At 47.0% G+C, this 20,362-nt stretch overlaps 1 protein-coding gene across 2 annotated transcripts in view; it reads right to left on the reverse strand.

Moving 5' to 3' along the window:
• The window catches only part of LOC110505077 (serine/threonine-protein kinase ULK4-like), a 218,821-nt gene that overhangs the window by 86,562 nt on the left and 111,897 nt on the right, over positions 1-20,362 (reverse strand). For both annotated transcript variants that reach the window (XM_036966144.1, XM_036966148.1), the window contains exons 34-35: positions 14,418-14,510; positions 7,724-7,909 (exon numbers count right to left, since the gene is read on the reverse strand). In XM_036966144.1, the coding sequence (XP_036822039.1) occupies positions 7,724-7,909; positions 14,418-14,510 (279 nt within the window). The remainder of the gene's footprint in view (positions 1-7,723; positions 7,910-14,417; positions 14,511-20,362) is intronic.

Consider the following 20,362-nt stretch of genomic DNA (forward strand, 5'->3'; position numbering starts at 1 on the left):
TCCACAGCCGCCCAGCCGTCCTGTCTTCAGACAGCTGTTCTTTCCACAGCCGCCCAGCCGTCCTGTCTTCAGACAGCTGTTCTTTCCACAGCCGCCCAGCCGTCCTGTCTTCAGACAGCTGTTCTTTCCACAGCCGCCCAGCCGTCCTGTCTTCAGACAGCTGTTCTTTCCACAGCCGCCCCCTTACCCCCTTTTTCGTGGTATCCAATTGTTAGTAATTACTATCTTGTCTCATCCCGTACGGGCTCGGGAGAGACGAAGGTCGAAAGCCATGCGTCCCCCGAAACACATCCCAACCAAGCCGCACTGCTTCTTAACATGTGTCGGAGGAAACACTGTGCACCTGGCGACCTTGGTTAGCGTGCACTGCGCCCGGCCCGCCACAGGAGTCGCTGGTGCGTGATGAGATAAGGACATCCCTACCGGCCAAACCCTCCCTAACCCGGACGACGCTGGGCCAATTGTGCGTCGCCCCACGGACCTCCCGGTCGCGGCCGGCTGCGACAGAGCCTGGGCGCGAGCCCAGAGTCTCTGGTGGCACAGCTAGCGCTGTGATAAAGTGCCCTAGACCACTGCGCCACCCGGGAGGCTTGTTTAAACTGTTATGACGGTTATTTTATTTCCATGACTGTCTTCATCCATAACTGTCAGTTACACGGATATACTGTAATTGTGCCAGACCCAGTTGCTGCTGCTGGTAAATGATTACAGTATGGTGCCAACATGAAACCAATACACTACAGTCAGTGGGAAAAGATGGGGGAAACTCATATGTACACATCATTAGAGTAGGGGGAAAGAAAACATTTTGGGATGTGGCTATGGATGATGATTCATTGATGCAAAACGAATTTCCCCATTGGGGACAATGTTTTCTACTACTACTACTACTGCTATAGCCTCGGCTTGCAGGCTTCCTCTGAGTGATGAACAAGTCTATGAAGTATGGTAACACACTATACTACTACAACACTATACTACTACTGCTACAACACTATACTACTACTACACTATACTACTACTACTGCTACTGCTGCTATAGCCTCGGCTTGCAGGCTTCCTCTGAGTGATGAACAAGTCTATGAAGTATGGTAACACACTATACTACTACAACACTATACTACTACTGCTACAACACTATACTACTACTGCTACAACACTATACTACTACTGCTACAACACTATACTACTACTACTACTACACTATACTACTACTACTGCTACTGCTGCTATAGCCTCGGCTTGCAGGCTTCCTCTGAGTGATGAACACGTCTATGAAGTATGGTAACACACTATACTACTACTGCTACAACACTATACTACTACTGCTACTGCTGCTATAGCCTCGGCTTGCAGGCTTCCTCTGAGTGATGAACATGTCATGTATTGTCATGTTGTGTCTTGTTTCTGTCCTTTCCCTTCACCCTGTCTCCCTCTGCTGGTCGTTATTAGGTTACCTTTTCTCCCCCTCTTTCCCCCAGCTGTTCCTTGTCTCCTCCTAACTACCTCGTCACCCCTTTTCCCACCTGTTCCCTTTTTCCCTCTGATTAGTCCTCTATATCTCTCTCTGTTTTTGTTCCTGTCTTTGTCGGATTCTTGTTTGTGTTTTTCATGCCTGAACCAGACTATCGTCATGTTTGCTGCAACCTTGTCCTGTCCTGTCGGAATCTGCCGGTCCATCTGAGCCTACCTATGTTTTGTTATTAAAGAAGTTCTGTTTACGTTAATTCGCTTTTGGGTCCTCATTCACGCACCGTAACAGAAGAATCCGACCAAGAATGGACCCAGCGACTTCGGATCCTCTCCACTCAGCCGTCGAGATCCAGGGAGCGATGCTAGGCAGACACGAGCAGGAATTGTCTGCTGCTCGACATGCCGTTGAGACCCTGGCCACCCAAGTCTCCAACCTCACAGAACAGGTTCACCATCTCCGCCTCGATCCACCGGCCACTTCCAGGGCTTTCGAATCTCCGGAGCCCAGAATCAATAACCCGCCGTGTTACTCTGGGGAGCCCACTGAATGCCGCTCGTTCCTCACCCAGTGTGATATTGTGTTTTCTCTCCAGCCCAACACTTACTCCAGGAGCACTGCTCGTGTCGCCTACGTCATATCTCTCCTTACTGGACGGGCTCGTGAGTGGGGCACGGCAATCTGGGAGGCAAGGGCTGAGTGTACTAACCAGTATCAGGACTTTAAGGAGGAGATGATACGGGTTTTTGATCGATCTGTTTTTGGGGAGGAGGCTTCCAGGGCCCTGTCTTCCCTATGTCAAGGTAATCGATCCATAACAGACTACTCTATTGAGTTTCGCACTCTTGCTGCCTCCAGTGGCTGGAACGAGCCGGCTTTGCTCGCTCGTTTTCTGGAGGGTCTCCGCGCAGAGGTAAAGGATGAGATTCTCTCCCGGGAGGTTCCTTCCAGCGTGGATTCCTTGATTGAACTCGCTATTCGCATTGAGCGACGGGTTGATCTTCGTCACCGAGCTCGTGGAAAGGAGCTCGCGTTCTCCGTTGCCCCCCTCTCCGCATCACTACCATCTTCCTCTGCCGGCTCGGGTGCTGAGCCTATGCAGCTGGGAGGTATCCGCATCTCGACTAAGGAGAGGGAACGGAGAATCACCAACCGCCTCTGTCTCTATTGCGGTTCTGCTGGTCATTTTGTCACTTCATGTCCAGTAAAAGCCAGAGCTCATCAGTAAGCGGAGGGCTACTGGTGAGCGCTACTACTCCTGTCTCTCCTTCAAGATCCTGCACTACCTTGTCGGTCCATCTACGCTGGACCGGTTCGTCAGCTTCCTGCAGTGCCTTAATAGACTCTGGGGCGGAGGGCTGTTTTATGGACGAGACCTGGGCTCGGGAACATGACATTCCTCTCAGACAGTTAAGGGAGTCCACGGCCTTGTTCGCCCTGGATGGTAGTCCTCTCCCCAGGATTCAGCGTGAGACGCTACCTTTAACCCTCACTGTTTCTGGTAATCATAGCGAAACCATTTCTTTTTTAATTTTTCGTTCACCTTTTACACCTGTTGTTTTGGGCCATCCCTGGCTAGTTTGTCATAATCCTTCCATTAATTGGTCTAGTAATTCTATCCTCTCCTGGAACGTCTCTTGTCATGTGAAATGTTTAATGTCTGCTATCCCTCCTGTTTCCTCTGTCTCTTCTTCACAGGAGGAGCCTGGTGATTTGACAGGGGTGCCGGAGGAATATCACGATCTGCGCACAGTGTTCAGTCGGTCCAGGGCCACCTCTCTTCCCCCACACCGGTCGTATGATTGTAGTATTGATCTCCTTCCGGGAACCACTCCCCCCCGGGGTAGACTATACTCTCTGTCGGCTCCCGAACGTAAGGCTCTCGAAGATTATTTGTCTGTAGCTCTTGCCGCCGGTACCATAGTCCCCTCCTCCTCTCCCGCCGGAGCGGGGGTTTTTTTTGTTAAGAAGAAGGACGGGTCCCTGCGCCCCTGCATAGATTATCGAGGGCTGAATGACATAACAGTGAAGAATCGTTATCCGCTTCCTCTTATGTCTTCAGCCTTCGAGATCCTGCAGGGAGCCAGGTTTTTCACTAAGTTGGACCTTCGTAACGCTTACCATCTCGTGCGCATCAGGGAGGGGGACGAGTGGAAGACGGCGTTTAACACTCCGTTAGGGCACTTTGAATACCGGGTTCTTCCTTTCGGCCTCGCTAACGCTCCAGCTGTCTTTCAGGCATTAGTCAATGATGTCCTGAGAGACATGCTGAACATCTTTGTTTTCGTTTACCTTGACGATATCCTGATTTTTTCACCGTCACTCCAGATTCATGTTCAGCACGTTCGACGTGTCCTCCAGCGCCTTTTAGAGAATTGTCTTTTTGTGAAGGCTGAGAAGTGCTCTTTTCATGCCTCCTCCGTCACATTTCTCGGTTCTGTTATTTCCGCTGAAGGCATTAAGATGGATCCCGCTAAGGTCCAAGCTGTCATTGATTGGCCCGTCCCTAAGTCACGCGTCGAGCTGCAGCGCTTTCTCGGCTTCGCGAACTTCTATCGTCGTTTCATCCGTAATTTCGGTCAGGTGGCAGCTCCTCTCACAGCCCTTCTGTCAAGACGTGCTTTAAGTGGTCCGTTTCCGCCCAGGGAGCTTTTGATCTCCTCAAGAATCGTTTTACATCCGCACCTATCCTTGTTACACCTGACGTCACTAGACAGTTCGTTGTCGAGGTTGACGCGTCAGAGGTGGGCGTGGGAGCCATTCTTTCTCAGCGCTCCCTCTCTGACGACAAGGTCCACCCTTGCGCGTATTTTTCTCATCGCCTGTCGCCGTCGGAACGCAACTATGATGTGGGAAACCGCGAACTGCTCGCCATCCGCTTAGCCCTAGGCGAATGGCGACAGTGGTTGGAGGGGGCGACCGTTCCTTTTGTCGTTTGGACTGACCATAGGAACCTTGAGTACATCCGTTCTGCCAAACGACTTAATGCGCGTCAGGCGCGCTGGGCGCTGTTTTTCGCTCGTTTCGAGTTCGTGATTTCTTATCGTCCGGGCTCTAAGAACACCAAGCCTGATGCTTTATCTCGTCTCTTCAGTTCTTCAGTAGCCTCCACTGACCCCGAGGGGATTCTCCCTGAGGGGCGTGTTGTCGGGTTGACTGTCTGGGGAATTGAGAGGCAGGTAAAGCAAGCACTCACTCACACTCCGTCGCCGCGCGCTTGTCCTAGGAACCTTCTTTTCGTTCCCGTTCCTACTCGTCTGGCCGTTCTTCAGTGGGCTCACTCTGCCAAGTTAGCCGGCCATCCTGGCGTTCGGGGTACGCTTGCTTCCATTCGCCAGCATTTTTGGTGGCCCACCCGGGAGCATGACACGCGTCGCTTCGTGGCTGCTTGTTCGGTCTGCGCGCAGACTAAGTCCGGTAACTCCCCTCCTGCCGGCCGTCTCAGGCCGCTTTCCATTCCCTCTCGACCGTGGTCTCACATCGCCTTAGATTTTGTCACCGGACTGCCTTCGTCAGCGGGGAAGACTGTTATTCTTACGGTTGTCGACAGGTTCTCTAAGGCGGCTCATTTTATTCCCCTTGCTAAGCTTCCTTCTGCTAAAGAGACGGCACAAATCATCATCGAGAATGTTTTCAGAATTCATGGCCTTCCGTCAGACGTCGTTTCGGACAGAGGTCCGCAATTCACGTCTCAATTTTGGAGGGAGTTTTGCCGTTTGATTGGGGCTTCCGTCAGTCTCTCTTCCGGCTTTCACCCCCAGTCTAACGGTCAAGCAGAACGGGCCAATCAGACTATTGGTCGCATCTTACGCAGTCTTTCTTTTCGCAACCCTGCGTCTTGGTCAGAACAGCTCCCCTGGGCAGAATACGCCCACAACTCGCTTCCTTCGTCTGCGACCGGGCTATCTCCTTTTCAGAGTAGCCTCGGGTACCAGCCTCCGCTGTTCTCATCTCAGTTCGCCGAGTCCAGCGTCCCCTCCGCTCAGGCTTTTGTCCAACGTTGCGAGCGCACCTGGAAGAGGGTCAGGTCTGCACTTTGCCGTTATAGGGCGCAGACTGTGAGAGCTGCTAATAAGCGTAGAACTAAGAGTCCTAGATATTGTCGCGGTCAGAGAGTTTGGCTCTCCACTCAGAACCTTCCCCTTAAGACCGCTTCTCGCAAGTTGACCCCGCGGTTCATTGGTCCGTTCCGTATTTCTCGGATCATTAATCCTGTCGCAGTGCGACTTCTTCTTCCGCGATATCTTCGTCGCGTCCACCCGGTCTTCCATGTCTCCTGTGTCAAGCCCGTTCTTCGCGCCCCCGCTCGTCCCCCACCCCCATCCTTGTCGAGGGCGCACCCATCTACAGGGTCCGTAGGATTTTGGACATGCGTCCTCGGGGCCGTGGTCATCAGTACCTAGTAGATTGGGAGGGGTACGGTCCTGAGGAGAGGAGTTGGGTTCCCTCTCGGGACGTGCTGGACCGTGCGCTGATCGATGATTTCCTCCGTTGCCGCCAGGTTTCCTCCTCGAGTGCGCCAGGAGGCGCTCGGTGAGTGGGGGGGTACTGTCATGTATTGTCATGTTGTGTCTTGTTTCTGTCCTTTCCCTTCACCCTGTCTCCCTCTGCTGGTCGTTATTAGGTTACCTTTTCTCCCCCTCTTTCCCCCAGCTGTTCCTTGTCTCCTCCTAACTACCTCGTCACCCCTTTTCCCACCTGTTCCCTTTTTCCCTCTGATTAGTCCTCTATATCTCTCTCTGTTTTTGTTCCTGTCTTTGTCGGATTCTTGTTTGTGTTTTTCATGCCTGAACCAGACTATCGTCATGTTTGCTGCAACCTTGTCCTGTCCTGTCGGAATCTGCCGGTCCATCTGAGCCTACCTATGTTTTGTTATTAAAGAAGTTCTGTTTACGTTAATTCGCTTTTGGGTCCTCATTCACGCACCGTAACAGAACAAGTCTATGAAGTATGGTAACACACTATACTACTACTGCTACTACACTATACTACTACTGCTACTGCTGCTATAGCCTCGGCTTGCAGGCTTCCTCTGAGTGATGAACAAGTCTATGAAGTATGGTAACACACTATACTACTACTGCTACAACACTATACTACTACTGCTACTGCTGCTATAGCCTCGGCTTGCAGGCTTCCTCTGAGTGATGAACAAGTCTATGAAGTATGGTAACACACTATACTACTACTGCTACAACACTATACTACTACTGCTACTGCTGCTATAGCCTCGGCTTGCAGGCTTCCTCTGAGTGATGAACAAGTCTATGAAGTATGGTAACACACTATACTACTACTGCTACAACACTATACTACTACTGCTACTGCTGCTAAAGCCTCGGCTTGCAAGCTTCCTCTGAGTGATGAACAAGTCTATGAAGTATGGTAACACAAGACTGCTACTAATGCTACTACACTATACTACTGCTACTACACTATACTACTCCTACTACTACTGCTACTACTGCTGCTACTACTACTGCTGCTCCTACTACTGATACTACTACTACTGCTACTGCTGCTACTACTACTGATACTACTACTATTGCTACTGCTGCTACGACTACTACTACTGCTACTACTGCTGCTACTACTACTGCTACTGATACTACTACTACTGCTACCACTGCTGCTACTACTACTGCTACTTCTGCTACTACTGATACTGCTGCTACTACTACTACTACTACTGCTACTACTACTACTACTACTACTACTACTGCTACTGCTGCTACTACTACTGCTGCTGCTGCTACTACTACTGCTGCTGCTACTACTACTACTCCTACTACTGCTGCTGCTACTACTCCTACTACTACTGCTGCTACTCCTACTGCTACTACTACTACTACTACTACTACTACTACTACTACTACTACTAGTACTATTACTATTAATACTGCTGCTACTACTACTACTACTACTGCTATTGCTGCTACTACTACTACTACTACTACTGCTGCTACTGCTGCTGCTGCTACTACTACTACTACTACTACTACTATTGATACTACTACTACTACTACTACTACTACTACTCTTACTACTACTGCTGCTACTACTACTGCTGCTGCTACTACTACTACTGCTGCTGCTACTACTGCTACTACTACTACTCCTACTACTGATACTACTACTACTGATACTACTACTACTACTACTACTACCACTACTACTGCTACTACTACTATTATAACACAGTAGTATCTTAAGCTGTAACTAGTGCTATAGGTGGGAGGGTTCTCTACTCACCAGGCGTTTGATGATACGGAGCAGTAGTCTGTGTTGTTTAGGCTGGGTCTGGAGCTGCAGCGCGTGGCTGAGGCTCTGGAGGTTCAGGGGGCTGAGGGAGTCAGGGCTGTCCCCTCCATACAGCTGCATCAGCAGGGACAGGCACTGACTGGTCTCCTCATACACCTCCACATCCTCACACGGCAGCTACATAACAGGGAACACACAAAAAGACAACTAAATATTATTTAGATGTGCCGGGGCTACCAAAAGTTTTCCAGAAATGGGATGCTCATCTGGGATATCTTTCTGCAATACTTCTACACAACAAAAGACCAGTAGTGTTAATTATGGTCTACTGTACTTTATTTTCAGAAAATCTTTTGGTTTCTGCTCTTAGGGAAATGTCAACCATGACACCTGTAATGAGATAACACAATGTAAACCACTGTGACGTGATTAGACTGACTCATCATCACCTGGTCCTGTGTGTAATCTCCAAACCACTTCTGCTAACTACAGTAGTGGAAGCTGTGAGGGGAGGACGGCTCATAATAATGGCTGGGATGGAGTAGAATGGAGTGAATGGAATGGTATCAAATATATGAAAACCATGTTTTTGATACCATTCCATTTATTCCATTCCAGCCATTATTATGAGCTGTTCTCCCCTCAGCAGCTTCCACCGACCTACAGCCTAGCCACCAGCAGACTAACGACAGCCAAGCCACCAGCAGGCTAATGACAGCCAAGCCACTAGCATGCTAACGACAGCCTAGCCACCAGCAGGCTAATGACAGCCAAGCCACCAGCAGGCTAATGACAGCTTAGCCACCAGCAGGCTAACGACAGCCAAGCCACCAGCAGGCTAACGACAGCCTAGCCACCAGCAGGCTAACGACAGCCTAGCCACCAGCAGGCTAACGACAGCCTAGCCACCAGCAGGCTAACGACAGCCTAGCCACCAGCAGGCTAACGACAGCCTAGCCACCAGCAGGCTAACGACAGCCTAGCCACCAGCAGGCTAATGACAGCCAAGCCACCAGCAGGTTAACGACAGCATAGTCACCAGCAGGCTAACGACAGCCTAGTCACCAGCAGGCTAACGACAGCCTAGACACCAGCATGCTAACTACAGCCTAGCCACCAGCAGGCTAATGACAGCCTAGCCACCAGCAGGCTAACTACAGCCTAGCCACCAGCAGGCTAACTACAGCCTAGCCACCAGCAGGCTAACTACAGCCTAGCCACCAGCAGGCTAACTACAGCCTAGCCACCAGCAGGCTAACTACAGCCTAGCCACTAGCATGCTAACTACAGCCTAGCCACCAGCAGGCTAACTACAGCCTAGCCACTAGCATGCTAACTACAGCCTAGCCACTAGCATGCTAACTACAGCCTAGCCACTAGCATGCTAACTACAGCCTTGTCAGTCTAGAAAAGAACCATTCCAAGAGGTGATAAACATCCCGCTTTAATTTTCACTTTATTCTTTGGTTCAATCTGGTCTCAAACTGGATTTGGTTCCTTCACCATTTCCCTGTCATCATCATCTCTGTATTTCCCTTCTCTTCATGTTGCCAGGTGTCAAATACCACTGATAGTGACAGGCTGCCATGGCAGCGATGAGTGACATATCAATCAGTGGGAGAAATCTCCATTAACTCAGCTGTCTCGTCTTCCCTTCCCTCTTCCATTCCACTTCTTCATACTCTGTAATGAGTGTCTCCGTCCCAAATGGCACCCCATTCGTTATATAGGGCCTGGTCAAAAGTAGTGCACTATAAAGGGAATAGGAATCCATTTGGGATACTCCCTTCGCCATGCTGCTATTCCATGGACAGCTCAGCCCATATTGGTGCTGAATAAGAGCCATGATGACGTCTCGGAAGGAGATTTAGAATGTATCCTGAGACTGATAAAAAATAATTTAGGTCTGTGCTGAAGGTACGTATGGGGGGGGTTACTGTGATAGGCAGTTCCATAGTTTCTGTTCCATTTCTATATTTCTGTGTCAAACAGTACTGACTGACTGATGAACCATCCATGGGAGGACTCTCTGTGCGACTAGGTGTAATAGTAGCCTGGTATCATGTCTGGTTGTGCTGTATAGCGAACTCCTATGATCATTATTTGGCAATAACAAACATATGAGTTGGCTATACAAAACAAACAGATGTGGGACCAGGCTAGGTATAGTGGCCCTGCCTTAATGAGAGTGTCTGCTGTTGACATTAGAGGCTAGGAGGCTAGGTATAGTTAGGTATAGTGGCCCTGCCCCGATGAGTGCCTGCTGTGGACATTAGAGGCTAAGGGGTTAGACTAGGGAGCTAGGCTAGGAGGCTAGGCTAGGGAGCGAGCCTAAGGCTAGGGGGTTAGGTATAGTGGTCCTGATGAGAGTGCCCGCTGTAGACATTAGAGGCTAGGGAGCTAGGTTAGGTATAGTGGCCCTGCCCTGATGTGTGCCTGCTGTGGACATTAGAGGCTAGGGGGTTAGACTAGGGAGCTAGGCTAGGAGCCTAGGGAGCTATACTAGCGGGCTAGGCTAGGGAGCTGCTAGGCTAGTGGGCTAGGCTAAGGGGCTAGGCTAGGGGGCTAGGGTAGGGGGCTTTGAAGCTTCATCAGCGAGTGAGAGAGAGACACTTTGGGTTATAAGCAATGGACCTTCTATAGGAACCCATCACATCACTGTGACCTAGTAATGAAACTGAGCTCAGCTCAGGGCTTCTCCCTCCAGTCCCCACCCAGTCCTCTATTTCAGTAAAAGCTAAAAGCTAGGGGCGTAATCACTGGGGTTTAGGCTCCTTTCACCGCTGATTTGTTGCTGCCCTCTTCTCCTCTTCCCCAGTCCCATGGGGCTAAGGGGCCAGGGGCGCAGAGAGGGCCTAATCCTGCCCCTCTTTTGTACGCCGGCCGCCACTCAGCACGAGCCAAATGCCGAAATCCCAAACAATGATCCAGAAAGAGCCCGCCCCTAGGTCTATCCCAAAAGGCCCGGCATTCTAAACTCCCTGCTGAAGCCAAACCCACCACTGAAAGGCTCTTTAGTCTCACTGTGCAGTCCTGTGCTGATAGTATTGGCATCTGAACAATACTAAGTCATAACAGACAAGAGTTAACACCTGCTTAGCAGGCTTTACATCAATATCCTGTTTACTCAACAGTGGTAGTAGATGCATCTAAAGAAGGATAAGAAATAACATGCAATGAATCCAATGCATGAAATCAAAGCTATTTAAGTGGGCTGAAAGAGGAGAGGGGAGCAACTAGTGGACTGACGTGTGGCAGTGCTGCCCTCTAATGCTGCCCTCAGAGTTCTGCTGCTGCCCTCAGAGTGCTGCTGCTGCCCTCAGAGTGCTGCTGCCCTCAGAGTACTGCTGCTGCCCTCAGAGTGCTGCTGCTGCCCTCAGAGTGCTGCTGCTGCCCTCAGAGTTCTGCTGCTGCCCTCAGAGTTCTGCTGCTGCCCTCAGAGTGCTGCTGCTGCCCTCAGAGTGCTGCTGCCCTCAGAGTACTGCTGCTGCCCTCAGAGTGCTGCTGCTGCCCTCAGAGTTCTGCTGCTGCCCTCAGAGTTCTGCTGCTGCCCTCAGAGTGCTGCTGCTGCCCTCAGAGTGCTGCTGCTGCCCTCAGAGTGCTGCTGCCCTCAGAGTACTGCTGCTGCCCTCAGAGTGCTGCTGCTGCCCTCAGAGTGCTGCTGCTGCCCTCAGAGTACTACCCCCATCATGACATAATATACTTCCCCTGCCCTAAACAAATGTATTCATTAACTCACTCACACACGCACACACAGATGCAAACACACACACTCTCCCAGGCATACTCTAATTCTTTGTCAGTAAGTAACATTGAGAGGGATCCTGAGGTGTATTTACTAGGACACCTGCCTGTGTTGTTGAAGTCTGTATTTAACATGTGTTCAATAAGGCCTCTCTCTGCCTCAAAACACATACGTCTTCTTGATGCACTGTGCTGGTGAAGGGCTAGATATATTCATAAACATTCTTCAACATGCGGAGCAAATGTTAATTTACAGTCGCTGTAAAATTGCATATTATCAGGCACAGAGTTTGGGAGCTCATGCTAAATTGTATGTATTTGCATAATTTCCCATAAAATCCTTTGCTATCGCTGTAAAAAGAGGCAGGGTTATATCAGCAGTATAACACTGATTAGAGGTTTGGTTGTCTCCTTCCAAGACATGGCTGTTTATAGTGTGCAATCTGTTTGTGACAGACCACAAGTGGAGGTCACCGAGAGAGCAGGTTTGTGTTTCAGACCCTGTTGTGACACACTCTGTTCAGCCCCCCCCCTCCCCCATAATGACACAACATACCCCCCCTCCCCCATAATGACACAACATACTCCCCCTCCCCATAACAAATGTATTAATTTACACACACACAAACACACAAACAAAGCCCCAGTCAAACAGAAGCCTATTCAGACAGAGGTTGAGTGTGGTTCAACTGCAGGTCGCTGACTTCCAGGCAGGCACATTGTCATGCTCTCAGCTCACTGTTTTTATGCAGAAATATGTTGACACAAGGCTAGCAGTCTGGGCTGCTGGTGTACTGAGTGGTGGTGGTGGTGGTAGTGATTGTGGTGGGTGGGGCTGGTAGATTGTGTCACTCCCCTACGGCTCAGAGGGACAGCTTGGCTGGGGCTGAGACTGGGGCTGTGGAGGTGGATGAATCCTGGGTCTGGGTACAGGCTGTCTGCGTGTCTGTGGCCAGGGGTAAACACAGAGTGGGCTCCATGCAGCACCACGGGGCGTGCTGGCATAAAGCGTTTAAAAGGCCCTCCCAGTGGGTCTGTTCTCCTATGCCATCTGTGTGATTTACATGGCCAGAGGGGAGGCTTGCAGAGTGTTCCTATGTGTGTGTGTTCACTCAGTTCACTCACTCAGAAATACCAACTGAGAGTATGGTGGACCAGAGGTACTCTAGGGGGGAGGCAATATGGTGTGTGTGTGTACTCTGTGTGTGTGTGTGTGTGTGTACTCTTTGCTTTGCTATGTGTGTGTACTGTGTAGGAGTGTGGCGCTACCATGTGCAACAGATACAACTTGTCCACTGGAAGTCGTCAATCATTCAAGCCCCTGGTACTTTATGAAGGTGAGTTACCTTCTCCTAACCTCAAGGCCAAAGTTAGCCGTGAATGAGAAATACTTTTGAGAAATACGAAGGCCGGCGGAAATCCCAAATGCTTTTTATTTTAAGCCTATTTCACAGTGGAATGATGGGGCTAATAATAAAATGAAGTAGGTAACGCAATATCTACCCAATAACCTCAACTCTTCATTTTAAAACGCAGGAGCCATCTATCTCTGACGCTGTCATCATTATTCATAAATCTATTTCTATAGATTCTCATATCACAGAACCAGCAGAAACCATTAAACCACAATGGGTCGTCCATTATTGATGATGCGTTCAGAATCCACTCAGTTTATGATGTTGTATCAGCAACAGGTCAAGTTTTCAGGGGCTTGGTCAAAAGGCATGACTGACAATGAAAATATGATTTCATATTGATTCAAATGAATTATTTCAAGCTGACTATTAGATGTTTTATCATAAGACTAGCTACACTCTATTAGAATGGAAATGGGTCAATCACATCAAAAATACACTGGGAATGGATCATTACTTTTCCCTAACATATTTGCGTCATGTTGAATAATATTGGCAAAGATGAACCAGCATTTACCTGGCAGTGGCTAGCACTCTCTTCCAAACCCCTTGATCTGAGGGCTCCAGCACTTTTCAAACAACTTATATCAAGTCTTTTTGGATATCCTATATAAATACACTGCACTGTTTTTTAAACTGTAATAATCACACATACAGTACTAACAGGCAGACAGACAGGTACAGACAGACAGACATACAGGTACAGACAGACAGACATACAGGTACAGACAGACAGGTACAGACAGACAGACATACAGGTACAGACAGACAGACATACAGGTACAGACAGACAGGTACAGACAGACAGACAGACAGGTACAGACAGACAGACATACAGGTACAAACAGACAGACATACAGGTACAGACAGACAGACAGACATACAGGTACAGACAGACAGACATACAGGTACAAACAGACAGACATACAGGTACAGACAGACAGACAGACATACAGGTACAGACAGACAGACATACAGGTACAGACAGACAGACATACAGGTACAGACAGACAGACATACAGGTACAAACAGACAGACATACAGGTACAGACAGACAGACATACAGGTACAGACAGACAGACATACAGGTACAAACAGACAGACATACAGGTACAGACAGACAGACATACAGGTACAGACAGACAGACATACAGGTACAAACAGACAGACATACAGGTACAGACAGACAGACATACAGGTACAGACAGACAGACATACAGGTACAAACAGACAGGTACTAACAGACAGACAGACATACAGGTACAGACAGACAGACATACAGGTACAGACAGACAGACATACAGGTACAGACAGACAGACATACAGGTACAAACAGACAGACATACAGGTACAGACAGACAGACAGACATACAGGTACAGACAGACAGACATACAGGTACAAACAGACAGGTACTAACAGACAGACAGACAGACAGACAGACAGACAGAGACAGACAGGTACTAACAGACAGACAGACAGACAGACAGACAGACAGACAGACAGACAGACAGACACCATGTCTTACCATCTGAATGAGCAGGGATGTGAGTTGTGTCAGAGGTTTGTTGATGAGCAGGAGGTCCTCTGCAGCCTGGGTCTCTCCCTGGGACTCAGCTCCCTGTAGCACGCACACACACACAGAGAGAGAGAGAGATCAGTTGACTGCCTTCAGATCAGAACTGTTGATTGACAACAGTAGGTTATTGTTTTCGTCTCAGCAGTAAAGAAAATGAGAAATCAATACTGTAGGAAAGAGGTAAAACAGAGAGATGAGTGAAGGGTGTTGAGACAGACAAACAGACAGACAGACGGACAGACACACAGGCGGACAGGTACACACAGGCAGCACTGTCTTGAGCTAGGTTTCATCACATCTGCTAAATATTTGGCTGAGGTCTGAGATGAACCAAGTGCAAGTCTTGTCCTGGGTAGAACACTATTACTAGTCCTGTTGGACAGCTGTAGCAGTGTTGTTTAGGTTAGTACAGTAGAACAGTATTACTAGTCCTGTTGGACAGCTGTAACAGTGTTGTTTAGGTTAGTACAGTAGAACAGTATTACTAGTCCTGTTGGACAGCTGTAGCAGTGTTGTTTAGGTTAGTACAGTAGAACAGTATTACTAGTCCTGTCGGACAGCTGTAACAGTGTTGTTTAGGTTAGTACAGTAGAACAGTATTACTAGTCCTGTTGGACAGCTGTAGCAGTGTTGTTTAGGTTAGTACAGTAGAACAGTATTACTAGTCCTGTCGGACAGCTGTAACAGTGTTGTTTAGGTTAGTACAGTAGAACAGTATTACTAGTCCTGTTGGACAGCTGTAACAGTGTTGTTTAGGTTAGTACAGTAGAACAGTATTACTGGTCCTGTTGGACAGCTGTAGCAGTGTTGTTTAGGTTAGTACAGTAGAACAGTATTACTGGTCCTGTTGGACAGCTGTAACAGTGTTGTTTAGGTTAGTACAGTAGAACAGTATTACTAGTCCTGTTGGACAGCTGTAACAGTGTTGTTTAGGTTAGTACAGTAGAACAGTATTACTAGTCCTGTCGGACAGCTGTAACAGTGTTGTTTAGGTTAGTACAGTAGAACAGTATTACTAGTCCTGTTGGACAGCTGTAACAGTGTTGTTTAGGTTAGTACAGTAGAACAGTATTACTAGTCCTGTTGGACAGCTGTAACAGTGTTGTTTAGGTTAGTACAGTAGAACAGTATTACTAGTCCTGTCGGACAGCTGTAACAGTGTTGTTTATGTTAGTACAGTAGAACAGTATTACTAGTCCTGTTGGACAGCTGTAACAGTGTTGTTTAGGTTAGTACAGTAGAACAGTATTACTAGTCCTGTTGGACAGCTGTAACAGTGTTGTTTAGGTTAGTACAGTAGAACAGTATTACTAGTCCTGTTGGACAACTGTAACAGTGTTGTTTAGGTTAGTACAGTAGAACAGTATTACTAGTCCTGTCGGACAGCTGTAACAGTGTTGTTTAGGTTAGTACAGTAGAACAGTATTACTAGTCCTGTTGGACAGCTGTAACAGTGTTGTTTAGGTTAGTACAGTAGAACAGTATTACTAGTCCTGTCGGACAGCTGTAACAGTGTTGTTTAGGTTAGTACAGTAGAACAGTATTACTGGTCCTGTTGGACAGCTGTAACAGTGTTGTTTATGTTAGTACAGTAGAACAGTATTACTGGTCCTGTTGGACAGCTGTAACAGTGTTGTTTAGGTTAGTACAGTAGAACAGTATTACTAGTCCTGTTGGACAGCTGTAACAGTGTTGTTTAGGTTAGTACAGTAGAACAGTATTACTAGTCCTGTTGGACAGCTGTAACAGTGTTGTTTAGGTTAGTACAGTAGAACAGTATTACTAGTCCTGTTGGACAGCTGTAACAGTGTTGTTTAGGTTAGTACAGTAGAACAGTATTACTAGTCCTGTTGGACAGCTGTAACAGTGTTGTTTAGGTTAGTACAGTAGAACAGTATTACTAGTCCTGTTGGACAGCTGTAACAGTGTTGTTTAGGTTAGTACAGTAGAACAGTATTACTAGTCCTGTTGGACAGCTGTAACAGTGTTGTTTAGGTTAGTACAGTAGAACAGTATTACTAGTCCTGTTGGACAGCTGTAGCAGTGTTGTTTAGGTTAGTACAGTAGAACAGTATTACTAGTCCTGTTGGACAGCTGTAACAGTGTTGTTTAGGTTAGTACAGTAGAACAGTATTACTAGTCCTGTTGGACAGCTGTAACAGTGTTGTTTAGGTTAGTACAGTAGAACAGTATTACTAGTCCTGTTGGACAGCTGTAACAGTGTTGTTTAGGTTAGTACAGTAGAACAGTATTACTAGTCCTGTTGGACAGCTGTAACAGTGTTGTTTAGGTTAGTACAGTAGAACAGTATTACTAGTCCTGTTGGACAGCTGTAACAGTGTTGTTTAGGTTAGTACAGTAGAACAGTATTACTAGTCCTGTTGGACAGCTGTAACAGTGTTGTTTAGGTTAGTACAGTAGAACAGTATTACTAGTCCTGTTGGACAGCTGTAACAGTGTTGTTTAGGTTAGTACAGTAGAACAGTATTACTAGTCCTGTTGGACAGCTGTAACAGTGTTGTTTAGGTTAGTACAGTAGAACAGTATTACTAGTCCTGTTGGACAGCTGTAACAGTGTTGTTTAGGTTAGTACAGTAGAACAGTATTACTAGTCCTGTTGGACAGCTGTAACAGTGTTGTTTAGGTTAGTACAGTAGAACAGTATTACTAGTCCTGTTGGACAGCTGTAACAGTGTTGTTTAGGTTAGTACAGTAGAACAGTATTACTAGTCCTGTTGGACAGCTGTAACAGTGTTGTTTAGGTTAGTACAGTAGAACAGTATTACTAGTCCTGTTGGACAGCTGTAACAGTGTTGTTTAGGTTAGTACAGTAGAACAGTATTACTAGTCCTGTCGGACAGCTGTAACACCACTAGTCTCACCCTTAACATATTCGGGCGGTAGGGTAGCCTAGTGGTTAGAGCGTTGGAAGGTTGCAAGTTCAAACCCCCTAGCTGACAAGGTACAAATCTGTCCTTCTGCCCCTGAACAGGCAGTTAACCCACTGTTCCTAGGCAGTCATTGAAAATATGAATTTGTTCTTAACTGACTTGCCTAGTTAAATAAAGGTAAAATAAAAAAATTCAAATCTTCAAATCTCCTTTAAAACAAATGACTGGCCTTAACAGCAGTCACCTCCTGGGAGGTAGATTTCATTTCTATGACAAACTGGCTGTTCCCTTTGGTGGATGGAAATAGATGTAGAACAAATAAAAATAACTGCTGGTTGGTTGGGTTAGACTGAAAGACACTCTCCATCTGGTTCTCTTCTGGTTTCTCAACCCCTCCCTCCTTTTCTCTCTCTCCCTCCTCTCCTCTCACTCCCTCTTCTCCTCTCCCTCCTCTCTCTCTCTCTCTCTTTCCTTCTGAGGGACTGCTGGCTTATTTTAAGCAGGTTTTTCGGTCAGCACAAAACTTTGGGAAGGAAGATTGGCTGTCTGCAGTTAATGTGATTATTATTCCATGCTATTTTTTCAGCTCTTCTTCTTTTGCTTAATTGTGAAGCATGTAGAACTTTCTCGATTAACTTCCTCATCCATTTAAAATATTAATTCTGAGTGAATCAGAGAGAGAGAGAGAGAGCGAGACAACTTGAAGACGACACTGGCCACATATTCTTCCTTCCTTATCATTATTACCTAAATGAATTTGGTTTGTGCAGAATCCCTTTTAATGAGCTTTGCATTTTTTCATTCCAGTGAGAGAATTGATTTCCATTATGTCATTCCCCTCTCCTCTCGTCTCCTCTGTTCTCCCAATGTCCGGGCTGCATAAATATGTATACCAGGAAGTGGAGGAAGGCTCTGTAGAGGACAACTAAAGCTAATGAGGGCCAGTGGGAGACAATGGAGTGTCCCTCGGGTGGGGGACCTTGTGAATCCTTAGTGTCTAAAAGATGAACTTCAATGGGATATATTTGCTTCTTACTGCTCATCCTACTGGAAGTTGAGAAGAGGCAAATATATAAAATACAGTGCATTCAGAAAGCATTCAGACCTCTTGACTTTCAACATTTTGCTACGTTACAGCATTAAATAGTTGTTTTCCCCTCCTCAATCTACACACAATGCCCCATAATGACGAAGCAAAAACAGGTTTTTATAAAATTTATAAAAGATAAAAAAATGGAAATATCACATTTACATAAGTATTCAGACCTTTTACTCAGTATTTGTTGAAGCAACTCAAGTCTTCTTGGGTATGACGCTACAAGCTTGGCACAACTGTATTTGGGGAGTTTATTCCATTCTTCACTGCAGATCCTCTCAAGCTCTGTCAGGTTAGGAAGGAGAGCGTCGCTGCACAGTTGTTTTTTTGGTCTCCCCAGAGATGTTTGATCAGGTTTAAGTCTGGGCTCTGGCTGGGCCACTCAAGGACATTCAGAGACACTGTGAAGCACGGTGATGAGGTGTGATGGTGTGGGGGTGCTTTGCTAGGACCAAAAGACTCCTCAACAGCTTCTACCTCCAAGCCATAAGACTGCTGAACAACTCCTAAAATCGCCACCGGACAATTTACAGTGCCTTGCGAAAGTATTCGGCGCCCTTGAACTTTGCGACCTTTTGCCACATTTCAGGCTTCAAACATAAAGATATAAAACTGTATTTTTTTTGTGAAGAATCAACAACAAGTGGGACACAATCATGAAGTGGAACGACATTTATTGGATATTTCAAACTTTTTTAACAAATCAAAAACTGAAAAATTGGGCGTGCAAAATTATTCAGCCCCTTTACTTTCAGTGCAGCAAACTCTCTCCAGAAGTTCAGTGAGGATCTCTGAATGATCCAATGTTGACCTAAATGACTAATGATGATAAATACAATCCACCTGTGTGTAATCAAGTCTCCGTATAAATGCACCTGCACCGTGATAGTCTCAGAGGTCCGTTAAAAGCGCAGAGAGCATCATGAAGAACAAAGAACACACCAGGCAGGTCCGAGATACTGTTGTGAAGAAGTTTAAAGCCGTATTTTTATACAAAAAGATTTCCCACGCTTTAAACATCCCAAGGAGCACTGTGCAAGCGATAATATTGAAATGGAAGGAGTATCAGACCACTGCAAATCTACCAAGACCTGGCCGTCCCTCTAAACTTTCAGCTCATACAAGGAGAAGACTGATCAGAGATGCAGCCAAGAGGCCCATGATCACTCTGGATGAACTACAGAGATCTACAGCTGAGGTGGGAGACTCTGTCCATAGGACAACAATCAGTCGTATATTGCACAAATCTGGCCTTTATGGAAGAGTGGCAAAAAGATAGCCATTTCTTAAAGATATCCATAAAAAGTGTTGTTTAAAGTTTGCCACAAGCCACCTGGGAGACACACCAAACATGTGGAAGAAGGTGCTCTGGTCAGATGAAACCAAAATTTAACTTTTTGGCAACAATGCAAAACGTTACGTTCGGCGTAAAAGCAACACAGCTCATCACCCTGAACACATCATGTCCACTGTCAAACATGGTGGTGGCAGCATCATGGTTTGGGCCTGCTTTTCTTCAGCAGGGACAGGGAAGATGGTTAAAATTGATGGGAAGATGGATGGAGCCAAATACAGGACCATTCTGGAAGAAAACCTGATGGAGTCTGCAATAGACCTGAGACTGGGACGGAGATTTGTCTTCCAACAAGACAATGATCCAAAACATAAAGCAAAATCTACAATGGAATGGTTCAAAAATAAACATATCCAGGTGTTAGAATGGCCAAGTCAAAGTCCAGACCTGAATCCAATCGAGAATCTGTGGAAAGAACTGAAAACTGCTGTTCACAAATGCTCTCCATCCAACCTCACTGAGCTCGAGCTGTTTTGCAAGGAGGAATGGGAAAAAATTTCAGTCTCTCGATGTGCAAAACTGATAGAGACATACCCCAAGCGACTTACAGCTG

This window comes from Oncorhynchus mykiss, chromosome 3 (genome assembly GCF_013265735.2).
Source record: "Oncorhynchus mykiss isolate Arlee chromosome 3, USDA_OmykA_1.1, whole genome shotgun sequence".
Classification (NCBI taxonomy): Eukaryota; Metazoa; Chordata; class Actinopteri; order Salmoniformes; family Salmonidae; genus Oncorhynchus; species Oncorhynchus mykiss.